Raw genomic sequence first — 16075 nt, forward strand, 5'->3', positions numbered from 1 at the left:
TTCAGTCTAGTAAGATCTATTTCTTTGATTAATTAGGTTCAAATATATCCTTTTTTTTCCTGCCAGAAATAAATTTTTCAAGTGTCTGGTCAAGCAGTAAAAAAATTATTGCTTGCAACATTCTTTCCTTTTTTTTTTTTAACATTTTATTGATCTTGAACAACAGATTTTCTCAAATTAAACATACTGTGTTAGCTTTTAAAGAGAACAAAATGACACCCGTAACTGCCTGGCTAAAAATCATTCTGTGTTCATTTCTTCTCTCATTACAGAATAGAAAGAAAATAGTTACAGTTATTACAACTGAGATGCATGATGTGCACCTTAGAGAGGAAAATCTCAGCAGCACAGACAAGAGTCTGACGTGCTGTGCCAGGAAATGTGGACGCACAGACCTTTGCCTCTCTGTTATCATTAATTCCCACATTGTCCCAGGTATCAGTATGGATGCACTTTATTCCTCTCCTCGTGGCCATATGAAGAGCACAAGAACAGTGAATGAGTGACAGAGAATATTTCTGCTATCATTATTCCCTGTCAGTAAAGGGCACAAAGCAGTTGTTGCACATTTCCTTAACTAAAAGCTGCGTGTCCAACTGTCCATGCTGGTTTCATTACACTAATGAGCCTTTGATAAGCCCAAGAAAACCATTGCCCTGTGTGGGGTTCATTCAGCAGGATTCATTGGTCTACCAGCAGCCGTGAGGAAATTTGGGGTTCATTAGTATGCTGGTGATGCTCAACTTACTTCCTATTTTTTACCAGAAATGTCATTCTTCAGCCAAGATGCAGACATGAACGAGAACAAACTTGGCTGGAGCTGACTCTGCAGTGGACAAAGGCAGTGCTGGCAGCTGGCACTGAACCATTCACATTATTCCAGCCTAAAAAGCAGTATCCACTCCGAGATCACTGTTTTTATCACTGACCAAGTTAGCAGAGGTGATGATGAATTTGGCTTGGTTTGGTTTTTCAGTGTCAAGTCATGAGGACATTCAGGGAGACTGAAGAGTCTCCAGCTATAGAAAACTTGCTCTGGTGACAGGATGAATGTCCCATGTACAGCATCACACACAGCTTCTTTCTTGGGAAAACACACGTCAATGTGCTATGTTTGGTTGCTTTGCTATATGACAAGGAAGATCTGAATTGCCTATCTGGGCATGTGGATTTGCTCAGTCCATACAAAACAGCACAATGCAATAACAGGCTATATTTTCTAAAGCAAATATTAAACACAATGTGTTTTTTAAAAATTAGGATCTGATATGAATGTTTACTGGATATTATCACAGCTTTGAAGGGATGGACCAGAAGGAAAAGGAAATTATGCAATGGACTGGAGAGTGGAGACACGGAAAACAAAATGTTCTGGCAGTGTGTAATATGTTATCACCTTCTGTGACTTAGCCACATAAACTATGACTATTATAGCTTTGTTTTTTTGTAAAAACTTAGCTCTGAGAATTCTAGGTTGAACTCAAATGTAGTGCCAAATAACAAGGCTGATAAATTCACCTACTTGGTGCTCCAGGCATGACATGCAGAGGGAAATAATTCTGTTTATCTGTGTAACCTTCTGACTGTACTCCCAGGCTGGTCACTAGAGATGAACCAAATGATGGCTTAGAGATGAAAGAAAGCCTTGGGGATAGTTATAGAGCTTTCTGTTGTTTAAAAAAAGTGAACAATTAGAAATTATTTCTGGCCACAGAAATTTGAAAAATTGATACTACTGCTTGCTAGAAGACGACAATAAAATGCATGGGTTCTGTCTATTTATAGCTAATTTCTGTATATTTATACTACAGTGAAAAAAATTATAATGTCCACAGTAGAACTGAGTGAGCATTACATACAAACCAATATACCTGATCTCCATTTTGAAAGTGTAAGGAATGAAGAATAAATACCAGTAAGGCAGTTTTCCAGAGGTTAGCAAATGATTGCATGCGTCTCAGGCCATGAACAAACATCCTTTTTCAGTCAAGGATCACTGCCTGTAGCACTCCACCCACTTTTATCACTTCCGGACAGCTACCACTTTTATCCAATTCCTGTAGTAGATCAGTTCACATGAACATGCCCGAATTTCTTCCAAGCAATATAAATTAGACCAGTGTAAACAGTTAAAACAGGTGATGTGAGGTAACCTAGCCGATTTTCCTTGCAGCAAATGGGCAACATTGGAGCACTGGCAACAGAACAGTAAGGGTGGTAATTTCTGGCAGGTGGGAGGTGGCAAAAAGCTGGAGGTGGTAACTTCTTTGCTGGTACAGACAGATGCAGAAAACGATGCCAGTCCACTGCTGTACCATGATTTGAATACACTCTAAAGCACATTTAGGTTCTTATATACAAAGGAAACTCTGCATCCAAAAAGTTTTGTTTCTCTTGCTAAAAAAGTTTTTTTTTAAAGGGAAAAAAAAGATGCTTTCAAACCTCAAAGTGAATTGAAAAGAAAGAAGCCCTCTGGAAGAACCTTTAACTACTGTTTTACACAAGATTCCCCCCCATCTTGTGTCTTTAATTCTTTGCCTATGAATAGCAGTTCCACTTTCTTTGTCCTATAAAATATGACAGATTCTAGATAAAACATGCCAACCAAAGTCAGAAGCATGAGCTATGGTGTTATGTGCACCACCTATGCACAATATGGTAAAGCAGCTTTTGACAAACTCGAGTAGTTAAGAGAACAATGCAGAAAGGTAATCTCCATGGTTGTGCACTCAGGTTTCCAGCCCCCCAGTAATTGCTGTATCCCCCCATTCCCAGAGAACTGGAGTTACAATGCTTTGATCTGCAGTGGCACCTAGCTATTGCTGCACCCTGTGGAGTGTCCCTGCCCAGAGAATTACAGGAACAAACCCACAGTTCAGCCTTGTCCTTTTCTAGTGTGGGCCCTAATGCAGCTATTTGACACCTTTATGTGTCACACCCAAACTTTGCACAGAAGGGCTGGAAAAATCTGCCACTGACATTGCCCTGGTGCTTTTTGTAGGTTTACCATGTTCAGCAAGGGCAGCTGTTCACCAAGCAGCAAAACTGGCTATCTGGCTGTTCCGCTGAGCCACTGATGGCTCTTCTGGGCTTGTGCATGTGAGGTGGCCATTTCTGGACCGATAACAAACTTCTCCTTTCTCCCACGCTGCATTCACAAGGCTTTTTGGCTGTGCTGTGCTCTCAAGCACTACAGAGGAACATCTCATTAGGTTTTCTCAGCCACTTCTATGAAGTTTCACATTGTTGCCCAAATACAATTGGTCTGTAACTATTTGGAGAATTTTTAACTTCTGAGGCTACATACTCTGTGCTAGGCAAATGAGTACAGGGACTATAAAATCAGCCTTCCAGGTACTTTCATAGATACCTTTTCTTATGCTAATAGAAAAATAAGAAAAGATTTAAGTGGGCTGTGTTATTTTTCACAGAACAATCTTGAGTAAATTAAAATGTAAATTTTTCTACAATCACTACTTTGGGTGACAAACCTGTTGCTTAAGTCTTTAGATGCACCCTGCTTCCATTTGATTTTCATATTCAGAGATTTCGGAAGAATTTGCCTGATCAGTTCTGTGATCTCTTTTCTTATTCCTTACGCTGACTTATGCAGTTTCTGCAGGAGTCTTTTTAGCTTGCTAAGTGTTCCAGTTTGGGCAAATTTAGAAATATATCCTCTGAGAGAAGGCACAACCACCCCTCCCCCACCAGGTTCGGGAAAAAATAAATTTTCCTCGAAGGAAAGTGAAGAAGATAAAACTATTTATTTAACAAACACATGGGAAGGAAAATAATGTTAGATGGTAAAATCTTTCGCGGTAGAGGAAAAACCTGGGAAAGTGTTCGAGTCCTCCCTTTGGTCTCCTCGGAGCTGGGGCTTGGGCCGGGGCCAGGCCCTCTGTGCCCGGTGGAAAGTCCTCCCGATGTGCTCTGATGTTACAGCAATCAAGCAGTCCAGTAGAAAAAGGGAAAAATCCGGAATTCCAGAGAAGGAAATCCAAAGTCCAACTCTCAGTCTCTCTCCGGAGAACAAGAAGAAAAAAAACTGGCCAAAAACTGACTGGAAAAAAACAAGCCGGGTGCTTCCTCCCTCCCCTGCCCCAGCTAGGGAAAAAAAAAGCCTGCTATCTTTTTGTAACCTTGAACGAGCTGCAAACTGCTTTGAGAAAGTTTTGCTCAGTTTTTTCCTTCCCCCTTTCAGGCTCAGTTTAGAGGCATAGAAAGGCACAAAAATTAATTTCTGGGCATAGGCAGCGATATGGGATACACATCATAAGGTCACCCCAAGACACTAAGCCAACAGCAAACTAACCCAGTAGAAAGAAAAATTCATTTTCACATGTTGGCTGAGCGAACTGAAACAAATGAGTGCAAGAATCATGGCTGAACTGCTCAGGTATGGGGAATTGGGTCCTCTGAATTTTCTGTTACCACCTCCATGGATGTACAACTCCTGGGACCAGGCCTTGGCCCTGCCTTGGGAGCTGGGGTTCCTCCCTCACCAGCAAAATCTTCATGAGTCTAATGTACCTACAGAGCAAAGCCTGACAGTGCACGGCCTGGCAAGGCTTGGTGTCACAACACCCTACAAGAGGCAGCACAGCATCCCTGCACAGCAAACCTCAGCAGGGATCCTCATCCCCTGGAAAGCTTCAGCGTCCACAGCACCCAGCACCTTGAGAAACAATAATGTCTGATTCTGAATGCCTCCACTCTCAGTCATGTATGCCTGCTCCCATTGGGGTTTGGTACATCCAGTCTTGCATCGTTTTTTAAATTAGCTCAAATATGCCAGCTAGAACACATACGATTATCTTAAAGATGTAAGATTATACACTTAAAGAGTTAAGACTATAAACTTGATTTAGAGGGACAGATAATTAAAGACCCCAGAAATTAAGCTTAAGGACATGAAAAGGACACAAGCCAAATTCATAAAAAATTCTGCTAAATCGATTCAGGTCTCAGGGGAACAAAAACCTGATCCCATAATCTTGGATGGTTGGTAGCATTTGCCACAATGGGGCTCCTATCCTGAACAGGCCTCTACATACAGCTACAACGCAAATAACAACTCTCAGTTACTAGATTTAGGGAAATTACTCCGCTGTGCTAATATGTACATTACATGCATTATTTACATGAGTCCAAAAAGTCTTGTTAAATTAATATCTTAAACCACAAGTAGAATATAGATAGGCTCAATCTAAAAATGAGCATTTAGGAAGAACAAGACAGCATAAACAAATCCATTTCTTTTTCACATTGCTCACAATATTCTAAATTAATCTCTTCAAAGGGAAATTTGCAGGTTTTCTGTTACCTTTGCTGTTGTGAGATCAACTCTGAACATCATCCCTTGCAGCACCTGGCACCTGAATTCTTGACTTTGCTTGTGTTTTCCAGACTGTCAGATTTCATGTATCCATTGTTTAATGATTCCATCCTCACCCTTAAGTTTATGGAGAATTTTTCTGTTTTAATCCCAGAAAATATCACAATCAAAATCCCTAGATTTCTACTCCTGGAAGTTGAGACCCCACTTAATAAAATGGACACTCCTTTTGAAAAGGTTTAATACTTCAAACTTAAAAACAGCACAAGCTTATTGTAAAATTTAATATTGTCCATGCTTGTTGTTTTTTCACTAAAACAGATCCATTTTGCTTTGCAAAGCAAACATGGCCTCAGCACACTTTCATGACGCTGCCCTGTTGGATCCTGTTGAACAGCTCCTGGTGACAGAACACAAGGCTGCTTCATTAAACATCCACCAGCAAATCTAATGTGTGAAAAATTTCAACAACTCATTCATAGTTCAGTTAGTTTATGATAAATTTCTCATCAACAAGACATCACAAGCAGAGATCAAAGAAACTCCAGAGAATGATTTCTCTTCTGATATTCATAACCTTGTGATCACAGCTGGAAAGTCTAAAGAGAATGAGCAAGGGCAGGTGATGAAATAAGAAAGTTTGTATTTCCAACTATGGAAACTAGTTATAAAATAAAACCTCTTCCCAAATAGGAAAACAATGCAAATGGGGGGAGAAAATGTATTTTTTTACATTTTTTCTTACTATAGTAAGTTTTTTACTATAGTAAGTAGTTTTTTTCTTACTATAGTATTTAGCATTAGGAACATGTTATTCACAAAAAGGGTTTGACTGACTGGGAGACTGATATTTTCTGTTCACAGACCAAAACCATCATGAATAGAAGGATCCCTGGGTTGTTTTACCCCTGCAGAGCCTTTTGTCCCTGGCTTTCAGTTCATTCTGCTGTCCACTCCTGCTTAGTGCAAACTATTGGGAGACACCTTTTGGATCTGGAATTCCAAATTTCCAAATAATACTTACAGATCATACATTTATTTTCCCAATTGCTTTGCAATAGGTTTAGCACAATAAGTTTAGTTGTGTGTTTTCAGGTGTCCTAGAAATCAAATACATAACAATCATACTGTTGTTCACTTTGGGACACAGTGATTTTCATCATCAATTTCTTTGTGTTCAAAATATGGAAATCAACTTAAATCTTCCCAGTTTGGTTCATGTCAGTCTACAACTGCTAAAAAACCCCCATATAAATAAAAAATAATTCAACCGAAAATTAATATTAAAATTTCCTTCAATGTGACATACTGTTGCAAAATTCAAATTCCTAGGACTACAGGAACTGAAATAACAGATCTAACTAGAGACACCCTAAAAATCTGGTCAGAGAGATATCAATACTGAATGATCTAGAAAAAAAAAAATCTTGAAAATTAGTGGTTGACTTATGCCTTGAAGCATTTTGAAGGTTATCCAACCTACTGCAGCTGTTCGGTTCACATGTCCTTCATCTGCATTAGGAACCATGCTCTGGGCCTGGAAAAAATGCTCAGCAATGCCCAGATACACAGCAAATATTTAGAAACTTGTTATTTTATGTATATGGTCTCTGAATACTAAACACTTGAATCTTCTAAGACAAATGCCCAAAGTAATGTTTCATTCACATTAAATGCTGTAATAATGAGGGGAATGTCATATGCTTTATCAAGTGCATGCAAGCATCATCGTATTTATAAATAGTATTTAACAACTGTGTATACATATTTTTATAAATATACACGTTTCTCTGCGTGTATGCACTTTACACAACACTACGTAAGATAATTATATAAATTACATAGCTATAATGGACAATTATGAACCAAATTATACTCTAACATATCATTATACTATTACATAGCATTACTTTGCTGCCCTCTAATACATATTTACTGCTACTGGTTTCCAGAGTTTTGGTCTTGGAACACCTTAAAAACCTACAAATTTTGAAGTTACCAGGAAACAAAACAAGTATTTTTTTCTCTCCCGGTCTCAAATTTGGAATTCTGCACCCAAACTTCAAATACTGCCAGAGGCCCAGAAACTGAATTCGCCCTGTCACTGCAGTAACAGGATAAAATTGCAGCACTGCATGCCCTTGCAGTGCTGCCAAGAGGCAGCTTTATTTCACTTGAAATTGAGATTTAAGGCTTTGACTGAGACACAAATCACATGTCTAGCCATCTAACTCACTGGACCTTAGCATCATGTCTTTTAAAAAGCAGTTTTTATCATTTTATACATATTTTCCCTATGATTGGAATCACAGTGTGCAAAGGTGTCCGGCATTACAGGTAAAAGGGATAAAATTCCTATTGAAAGTTTACTATCCTGTTAACACTTTCAGTAACAGTTTGCATTGGACTATGCAGATAGTATCAAGTATTCCACAAAATAGTATCTTCTGTCATAGTTTTCACAGGACTCCTGGAAAGGGCTGCAGAGCTGAGCAACAACTTTGCCAATTTTAAAAATGGCTCACCCCGAACATAAATGGACAAATCTTTGTAGGACCCTGCTGCATGGCCCCTTTTACTAAAAGAGAGGGTTGTACTAGAGTACTAAACAAATCTACTTGAGAAATTCTTTGTGAACTATGGCTCAACTGATGGCAGTTATAATACCCTGGGCTCAGTTCATCAAAACAAGGAAATTTACAACAAAAATTGCATGACAGCATTAACAAAAGTTCTAAAGATTAGTTCTATACGCAGAATCTACTTAAAATACATCCCCAGTAAATTCTTATTCCTCTTAAAGAGTTTAATTTTAAAACAAATTCTTTCAATATTTGATAAAAAGTCTAATTTCTAGACAGAATTGCATGGAAATAACTTTTGTTATTGTAACAGTGTGCACTGCAGAGGTTTTAGAAGAAATATCTACAGGCATCTACTGTAAAAGATCAGTTTGGAGAAATTCAGGATACACTTAAAATGATCAAAGCCTTTTAATACCGCAGCAGTGAAACCATCAAACTCTTGCTTAGATGAACACACCTAGTGACTGTCAAAGCAAAAAGCTCTTATTTGCTGCAAAAACAGGATTTCCCCTCAGTTATTTTGGCTTAACTAAGGCTTTCAGACAAAACAGTAAAACAAAACAATTATATTATTTAAAAAAATAATTATTAAAAAAATCAAATGACACAATGGAAAAAAACCAGGAACATATTGGAGAAGCAAGAGAAAAGGAGACAAGAAGAAAGGGAGGAGAGGGTGATTGAAGCAAAATATAGCTCCCAAGAGCATCTCCTTTAAAATTCTCCCAATATTTCCTCTAAGACACAGGTTTCTTGGAAGTAGAAAAATTTTAATTTTTAATTACTTTCAACTAACAACTATTTCCAGATAATTAATAATTCTGAACAGCAACTATTGACACTGATAATTTGGATGTGAAAAGGAATGAAAAGTTTTCAACGGACACATTTTCCAAAAGTTGTTATTTTTCACAAGTTGTTTCTGTTTTAAGAACCTGCCAAAATCTAAGTCAAAAGTAATGCCAGGTAGAGCTGTACATCAAACATAAGAGTGGCTGTAGTGATGAAACCCAAGCCCTTCCAGTTCAACCCCCAGGAGTGGTTGCCAAAAGAAGGTGCACACTCTGCAGGCAAAGTTTAGACACACAGCACTTCCCCCAAGTCAACAACCATTTCCAGCTCCCAGAACTCCTGACTAAGCAGAGATGTCTTATGTGCTCAGTAATCCTCACTGAATTTCTCTTAGACACTTCCAGTTTCCAACTAGCCTTATATAAATGCTTCACTCCCACATCACACCCAGTGAGGAATTCCACAGGTTAACTGCATGTCTCAAGGAGAATAATTTCATTATCCAGGATTTTGGTTAAGAAAATTCAGATTAGGTCAGATTAAAGCACTGGGGCACTGATCTCAATTTAGCATTTCTGCATTATACAAATGAGCAAAGGCTCATATTTAGAAGGATTTGGCTTTAGATGAGACAATTAAGAGGACAGTGTGTCTGTTACTCCACAAACAATGTGAGTTGTGTGGCTGGTGCCTCCTCCTGCACACTTTTCAAGTGAGGAGAGAGATTTGGATGCATTGTTCTGCTGGGGCAGCAGCTGAGCTCTCAAGGGACACTGCTGGTTTCATCGTGCTCAGTACCTCAGTACCAGCTCCAGTGAATTTTGGATTGGCCTCTTTCCAGACACATCCTTCTCCAGTTTCAAGACCCACTGCTAGTAGCACTGTCTGGATGGTTTGAAAGCCAGGACACACAGAGAGAAGACAGTCAGTATGAAAGGTGCAATTTTATGTGCTCTCCTCTTGGATTTTCCAAGAGGAAAACCTTTTAACAGAGGGTTAAAAGTGTGTTATCAGAGGGCTAACAACACTTAGGTAATCATCTCTACTCTCCCTTGTGGCTGTTTGGGTACAAACTACACTCATGGTAAGTTTAACTTACCTTTGGCATGCCTGCATGCACATTGGACAAAAGAAACAAGAAATGACAGCTCAGAAAACTATTATACTTTTCAGATAGAGAAATATTATTCATCCAATACCTATTCATATCTAATCTCATCATTCATTTAAACTTGAAGAGAAAGGGAACCTTTTTTCCAAAGGTCTTTTTCTAAACAGACCTGCTAATGTTTAATCCAATTGTCATAGCTTTTTCTTGCTTTTTTTCATTCATTCTTTGCTAACTGATACCTACTTTTCATTTGACAAGGTGAGCAAGTTAGGGAGAGTGAAAATACAAAGGAACTACATGAGGATATGAAAAATTTAAACACAACATGCCTTAGTTTTCACTGCTTTGTCTTGCCTGGGACTCTGGAGCAACCAAAAAGGCTTAGGATCCCCTCTCCCACACTCCCGTCCCCCCCACTCCTCCCACCCCTCCCCCCCCCCAAAAATGAGTGTTTTAGAGTTCTCCCCTAAGAACTACATGAGATGGAATTATCAACTGTTAGTCTATGACATCCCAAAACCTTGAACTGACAGGAACAATAAAAATCAACTAAAAAGAAAAGCTCTACAAGAAGTATTTGTTAAATTGAGAGACTTGAACACTGCTGAGACATTAGCTCTTCTTTTAAGTGATAAAAACGAATCTTGCCATTGGAAATGAGGGGATCTGTGATATATTCCACTTCCCATGGCACAAACAAAAATCATTAACACATCACTGTCTTTGCTCGGTTTCACAATAGAATTCTCTGGTTGTGGGGAATAGTTGTGTCACTTGTTTCTGAAATGTGTTGGATACTGGTGACAGTAAAATATGATCACAGTACATAAGTACTCTTTTGGAAACATTTCCATGTAAGCAGGAAAAGCCACCCAAAAGATGCAGGAGGTTTTTTAGGGCTCAGACAAATCCACTCTTGAACACGAAGGGAGGCTGCTGCTCGGGTCACAAGGCAGCCAGGACCTGGAAATAGTGGCATGTGTTCACATGCTGACGTGTGTGATTTTTATGTATCCTTAACACACCAGCAGCCCAAGTTTTAACTTCTGTTCAGATTTACTTAATTAATTTTTCAATTGCCTAAGGATTAGGTGAGTGCCACTGAAATATCCTCTTCATTGCTGGTTCCATGACAGGAAGAAGGATACTGAACATTATTTTTCTTAAGCTGCTTTCCTTACTTGGAAATGCCAATTTTACTCAAAATCTTTATGCTATACTGTAAGATGAATTTAAAGTGTATGACGTGGCAAATAATACAGTTTTTCTCTTCACATTAGATAGTTCTTCCATACTTCATTCATACCATCCTCATTACTGTCACACATTTAGGTAATTTTTGTACTATGAAGCAGATATTTTGTAGCTGTATTTTTATACCTAATCAGACACAATATAGAAACGTATTTAGATTGTGGACCTCTCCTGCAGAAAAGCATAGGATATTTACGGTTTCAAACCCTGGACAGAACCTAGACCTTTGTCTAGTTTCCACTAGAATTTTCATTAACAAGTTTAAAGCATTACTATCACATCTGGAAATTTCAGAACCGACTCCAAAATTCTATAGTTAGGAACACCTTCTTATCTTTTGGGGTGATTTAATCCAAGTCAGTCTTCTGGATTAACCTGCTTATTTTGTTCAACTGGGAATCTCTCTTCATTTTACTTTTCAGTAAGAAAATTATTATCTCAGGTCAAATCTAAAAGTGCTATGGTTTGTCTGCCCAAAACTAACTCCAAAGCATTTTACAAGAAATGGCCATGCTGCAGTGAAGTAGTATTTACAAACCCAGCCTTCAGTCTTTACTGCACCTGACAGAAACATCACTAATACAAAGTAAAAGGAAAGGGCTGAACCTCCTTCAGGGTGTCAAGAATTCACAATAACTTTTCTTGCTCGTGATTACTGCGCTGCCCGGTGGGAAGGTAATTTGTGGAAGTACATGGATCAGTGTGGCTTTGCTGAAAGAATTCATGTTAGAGTGGGATGTTCTGAGAAAAAGGATATTAAGTTGGCAACCCGCTCACCTGGTATTTTTCCAAAGCAAAACTCTTTGGAGGCTCAGAAAGATCTCTGCATGCTTAACTGTAATTACCATGAAAAAAATCTTTAGCAGTTTAATTGTGTTGTTTTTGCAAACTGACCTATGAAACTTCCCAGTTCCCTGCAGCCATGTCACTGAGTCACCAGTACAACATTTTCAGCAAGAGTCTGTTGTGGAAGCCAGGCTCTTCAGACACTATTTCCTTCTCCAAGTCACTACACAGATTAACAGACTAAAGCAGTTCCTAGGAAACAGATCCTACAGGAACTTTTAACTTTTGTTCAAGCAGTATTTTTAATCCCCTCTACCAGATTTACCAGCAAACCAATGCTCAGCCATTAAAGCGCTGCAGCACTTTCCAGCCAGTGTCTAAAGAAAACAGCTCTTTATCAGAGTGGTTTTCTGTAGTATGTACAAACAGTACAGTGACAAAGCGCCTTACATTGCACAAACACTGAGAGAGCAAAAAGAAAATGAAAACAAGGCATTAAACAAAGAAAGGATGTGTACAATGGAACAGGCACAAGTTACTTCTTTTTTTGTTTTTCTTTTTGTGCTAAAAATAGAACACAATGCTTATTTTTGTGTAGAGACTACTCACCAAAGGCTGAATAAACCAGACATTGAGAATATCAACATCATTAAAGCTCTTTCTAATTTTCAGTTCTTTATGTAGATTCACCCTTTCCTGATATTACTTACTTCAGAAACTAAGTCCTCTGCAAGAGAAAAAAAAAAAATACAACAGAAATTCTCTTAAGTGGACATTGTAAGAGAGAAATGATCAGACTTAGTCCTATGAGAGTTAAAAGTGGCCTGAGAGGAAAATGTGCGACACTGAAGCTACGAATTTTATCAACCAAACCTTCTGTAACTTTGAAGCTTTTTCAATTCCAACTCTTGTACAAGGCTGAACAAATTCCTTCACAAATGTTTCCCAGCTATGAAACAACATTGCCTGGAGTTACTTTGAATGAACAATAATTAGCAACAAATATAAAGCAGTGCACATCCAGTGCAGGTCACTTTAGGAGTTTTCTTGCCAGAATTGCCATGCACTTAAACAAACTAAATATGCTGTTTTATCATGTCTTACCATTACACTGAAATTAAACCTTGAATAATGTTTGTAACAAGACTGTTGTGGCAAAAATCTAAATCCAGCATACTTCCACATTAGGGTTCTTTCTATTGTGCATCACAAGATGCTACTACTGCAAATATTTAAACACAGGGATTTCATGTCACAAAATATGTTTGCAGGATAAAGACTCCATTGTAAATGTATCACAAGTTCCTTGTAAACTACCCAAATCTCATTAGGACAACAATATCACAAAACCCCAGGATAGATTTGCAGATACAATACAGAAATGAATAGTCTATGATTTTAGGTATTTTCTAAAAACATCTATAGACATAAGAGTTGTGATGTATAAAAAAAAAAAAGAAAAAGAATAAAAATAAGTTGACTTAGAAGACAAAATACAATCTTTCTGATATTAATGTTTTATTAAGGAACTTTCATGCAAGAAAAATAAGAACTAAAATTTAACTAATTTCAGATCTGTTCCAACATAGATAATTTTAACTTCTCATTGAATAAAATATTTGATTTTCACCTCCAATAGTATTTCATGACTTGTTGGGTCTAACTAAAACAAAAGCTTCCTCCCTGACCATTTCAGTGGTGCTGGTGAGCAGCTGTTGCAGATGGAATTGGGGGCACCTAAACCACCAATTTAATCTGAAATGAAACTACCAGTTTTATTTCTCTGATATATTCATTGCCAGATATTTACAGACTTCTTGAAAAGTGCCCACAATATCCCCACATCTTTCTCAGAGATGCACCTGGCAACAAGAGCTATGCACACTATTCTGGATGTGGTTAACAACTGCCTTTACTTACAACTGATATCCTCTCTTCCTACCAAAACCATCTAGCCTAATGCATCTTGGAATTATACTTTCCTTTCTCACAGTCAAATGGTAGCAGTGACTCATGGTCAGTTTTGTTATTGATTACTTCAGTCAAGTTTTTTTATCTTTGTGTCACTTCCAATTTATGAGCCCCATTTATAGACAAATTCCTATCAACTGTATGACCTTGCACTTCAGTAGGAGATTTCTACCTGTTTCTCTTGCTGTATTTTCAAGGTGTCATCTAGCTCTTAACGCTCAATGGTTTGGTCTTCTCAGTATCAGCAAGGGCCTCCCATGTTTTGTCAGTCTTGTACCTTTCCTGCTGCTTCTTTAATGGAAATACTAAAACAAGATTAGCCAAAAAACTGTCCCCAAGGAATTCCATTAATAAAATCTCTGCACTCTGAGTGTTTCCAATGTGAGAAACTGTAACCTCTCTCTTGTCTAGCTCATCACACCTTAACATCTCTTCTACTAAAACCCATTTTTTCTAGCTTAAATAATAATTTATTGCATGGGTTTTTTTCAGCTAAATAAATAGTCTGAAGTCTCACTAGAAAGGTTTGCATGTCACAAGTGGCTTTTTGTAAGCTTCTGCTTTATTTTACTCTATTTTTCAGCAGCTGCTCTACATTTATGTTTTTCCTTCTAAACTCATGTCATAAAACCACAGTTCACACTTTCTTACTTAACAGACATTTCTGAAAATGCTGTCCTAAATGCACCAAGCTATTTTACCTAAAAACAAAATCATCAAAAATATTACAGCTAAAAGAGCAACATTTCATCTTTCCTTTTCAGAGAAAAAAAAATTATGATGTGGTCTAATGGTTTTAAGCAGTTGCCCAGGTCTCTAAGCAGTTATAACCCTCAATAAAATGGTTATTTTAGTGTAATGATGCTTGCTCAGCAATTACGAGCAAATGCACATTAGCAGAAATGCTCTGCAGAGTTAAGAGCCTCTGAATGTGCCTGTCTGTGCATGCACTACATGGTGAAGGCACAACACCTGTACTGTGGTTTTACAATCCTTATGCATTCTATAAAGGCCCATAGCAATCAGATCACTATTCCTGTGTAACTGCTATTGTTCACATAGAGGGACTCAGAGGCACATCTGAACCATCTCAGACTTTGAAAGAGATCACTTTTTGACCCAAAATGTACAGCTTAGGCCCACCTGGAGCAGGCAACAATTACACATAGGAAGAGTTCCAAGCTTACTCATTTACTCGGGTTTTTTTTGTTTTGCACTACTAACTTCTCCAGGTTTTCAATTCCTTCCTATTATGACTGTTGTCACAAATTTCATTTCAGAGGCACTGGGATCACAGAGTGAACACACTACGACAAAGAAAGATCAGCAAAACTTAGAAACCAAATTTAGACTCTATACAGATACAACTGAAAGCAGCTGCCAGATTTTTGTTAATCAGTTGGAGACTCTTGACAAATGCAGTTTCAATGCCTCTCTTCCTCTGGTGATGATAGTCCATGGCTGGTCGGTATGAACTCACATTTTATTTTTAATTCAAATTAAATCTGATTTTATTTCCTTCTCATTATGCTACAGAAGTAACATCAGAAGTAAGGTTGTGATACAAAGATGATAGATTTCACTGGTAGCTATCATGGCTAGAAATAATACAAAGTGGATATTCCCGACAGATTCTGAAGGAACAGTCTATGAGCAATTTTTCACATGGGACTCCTGTGCCAAGGATTAAATTCAGCCCTGGTTTAAAGCTAGCAGAGCTTGAACAAGTAGCTGAATTAATGTGCTATGCCCTGGAGAGCTGAATACAGAGTTTCATTTCTCCGATATGTTCCCTGCCAGATATTTACAGACTTCATGAAAAGTGCCCACAATATCCCCACATCTTTCTCAGAGATGCACCTTTAAAAAGAACTTCTTCACAAGCCCCTTCAGTTGAAAGCGAAGCCTTCAACATCAATGAATTATCACTGAACTCCTTCCAGTTAAACTGTAAAAAACCAATTCACCATGAAAAAACCTTTCTCAAAAGCATACCAATACTAAGAGTGACTTGTCATCAGCTTCTTGGTTGAAAAAGAAACAAAAGAGAAGGCAGGATAAGAAATTAAGTAATTTTAACAGATCCTTGAATTCTCATAGAACCGATGGAATCACATAAGGTGGCACAATGGATCTTTCTTGCACATCTGCAAATATGCAGAGGAGCTGTGAACACCCCCCGTAATGCACAGAAGTCCCTTAGCAAATAAGAGCCAAGCCTCGCAAAGAAAAATCTGTTCA

General features: G+C 38.1%; 1 protein-coding gene across 4 annotated transcripts in view; it reads left to right on the top strand.

Annotated features, from left to right (window-relative positions):
• LIPC (lipase C, hepatic type) overlaps positions 1-16075 on the top strand; it is a 52827-nt gene that overhangs the window by 21891 nt on the left and 14861 nt on the right. For 2 of the 4 annotated variants that reach the window (XM_048318126.1, XM_048318130.1), the window contains exons 1-2: positions 294-435; positions 15115-15302. In XM_048318126.1, coding sequence (XP_048174083.1) covers positions 309-435; positions 15115-15302 — 315 coding nt within the window. In that variant the 5' untranslated portion in view covers positions 294-308. Of the gene's footprint in view, positions 1-293; positions 436-15114; positions 15303-16075 lie in introns of those variants that run through there. The other 2 variants (XM_048318127.1, XM_048318128.1) reach the window with 1 other exon arrangement.

This window comes from Corvus hawaiiensis, chromosome 13 (assembly GCF_020740725.1).
Source record: "Corvus hawaiiensis isolate bCorHaw1 chromosome 13, bCorHaw1.pri.cur, whole genome shotgun sequence".
NCBI classification, from domain to species: Eukaryota; Metazoa; Chordata; class Aves; order Passeriformes; family Corvidae; genus Corvus; species Corvus hawaiiensis.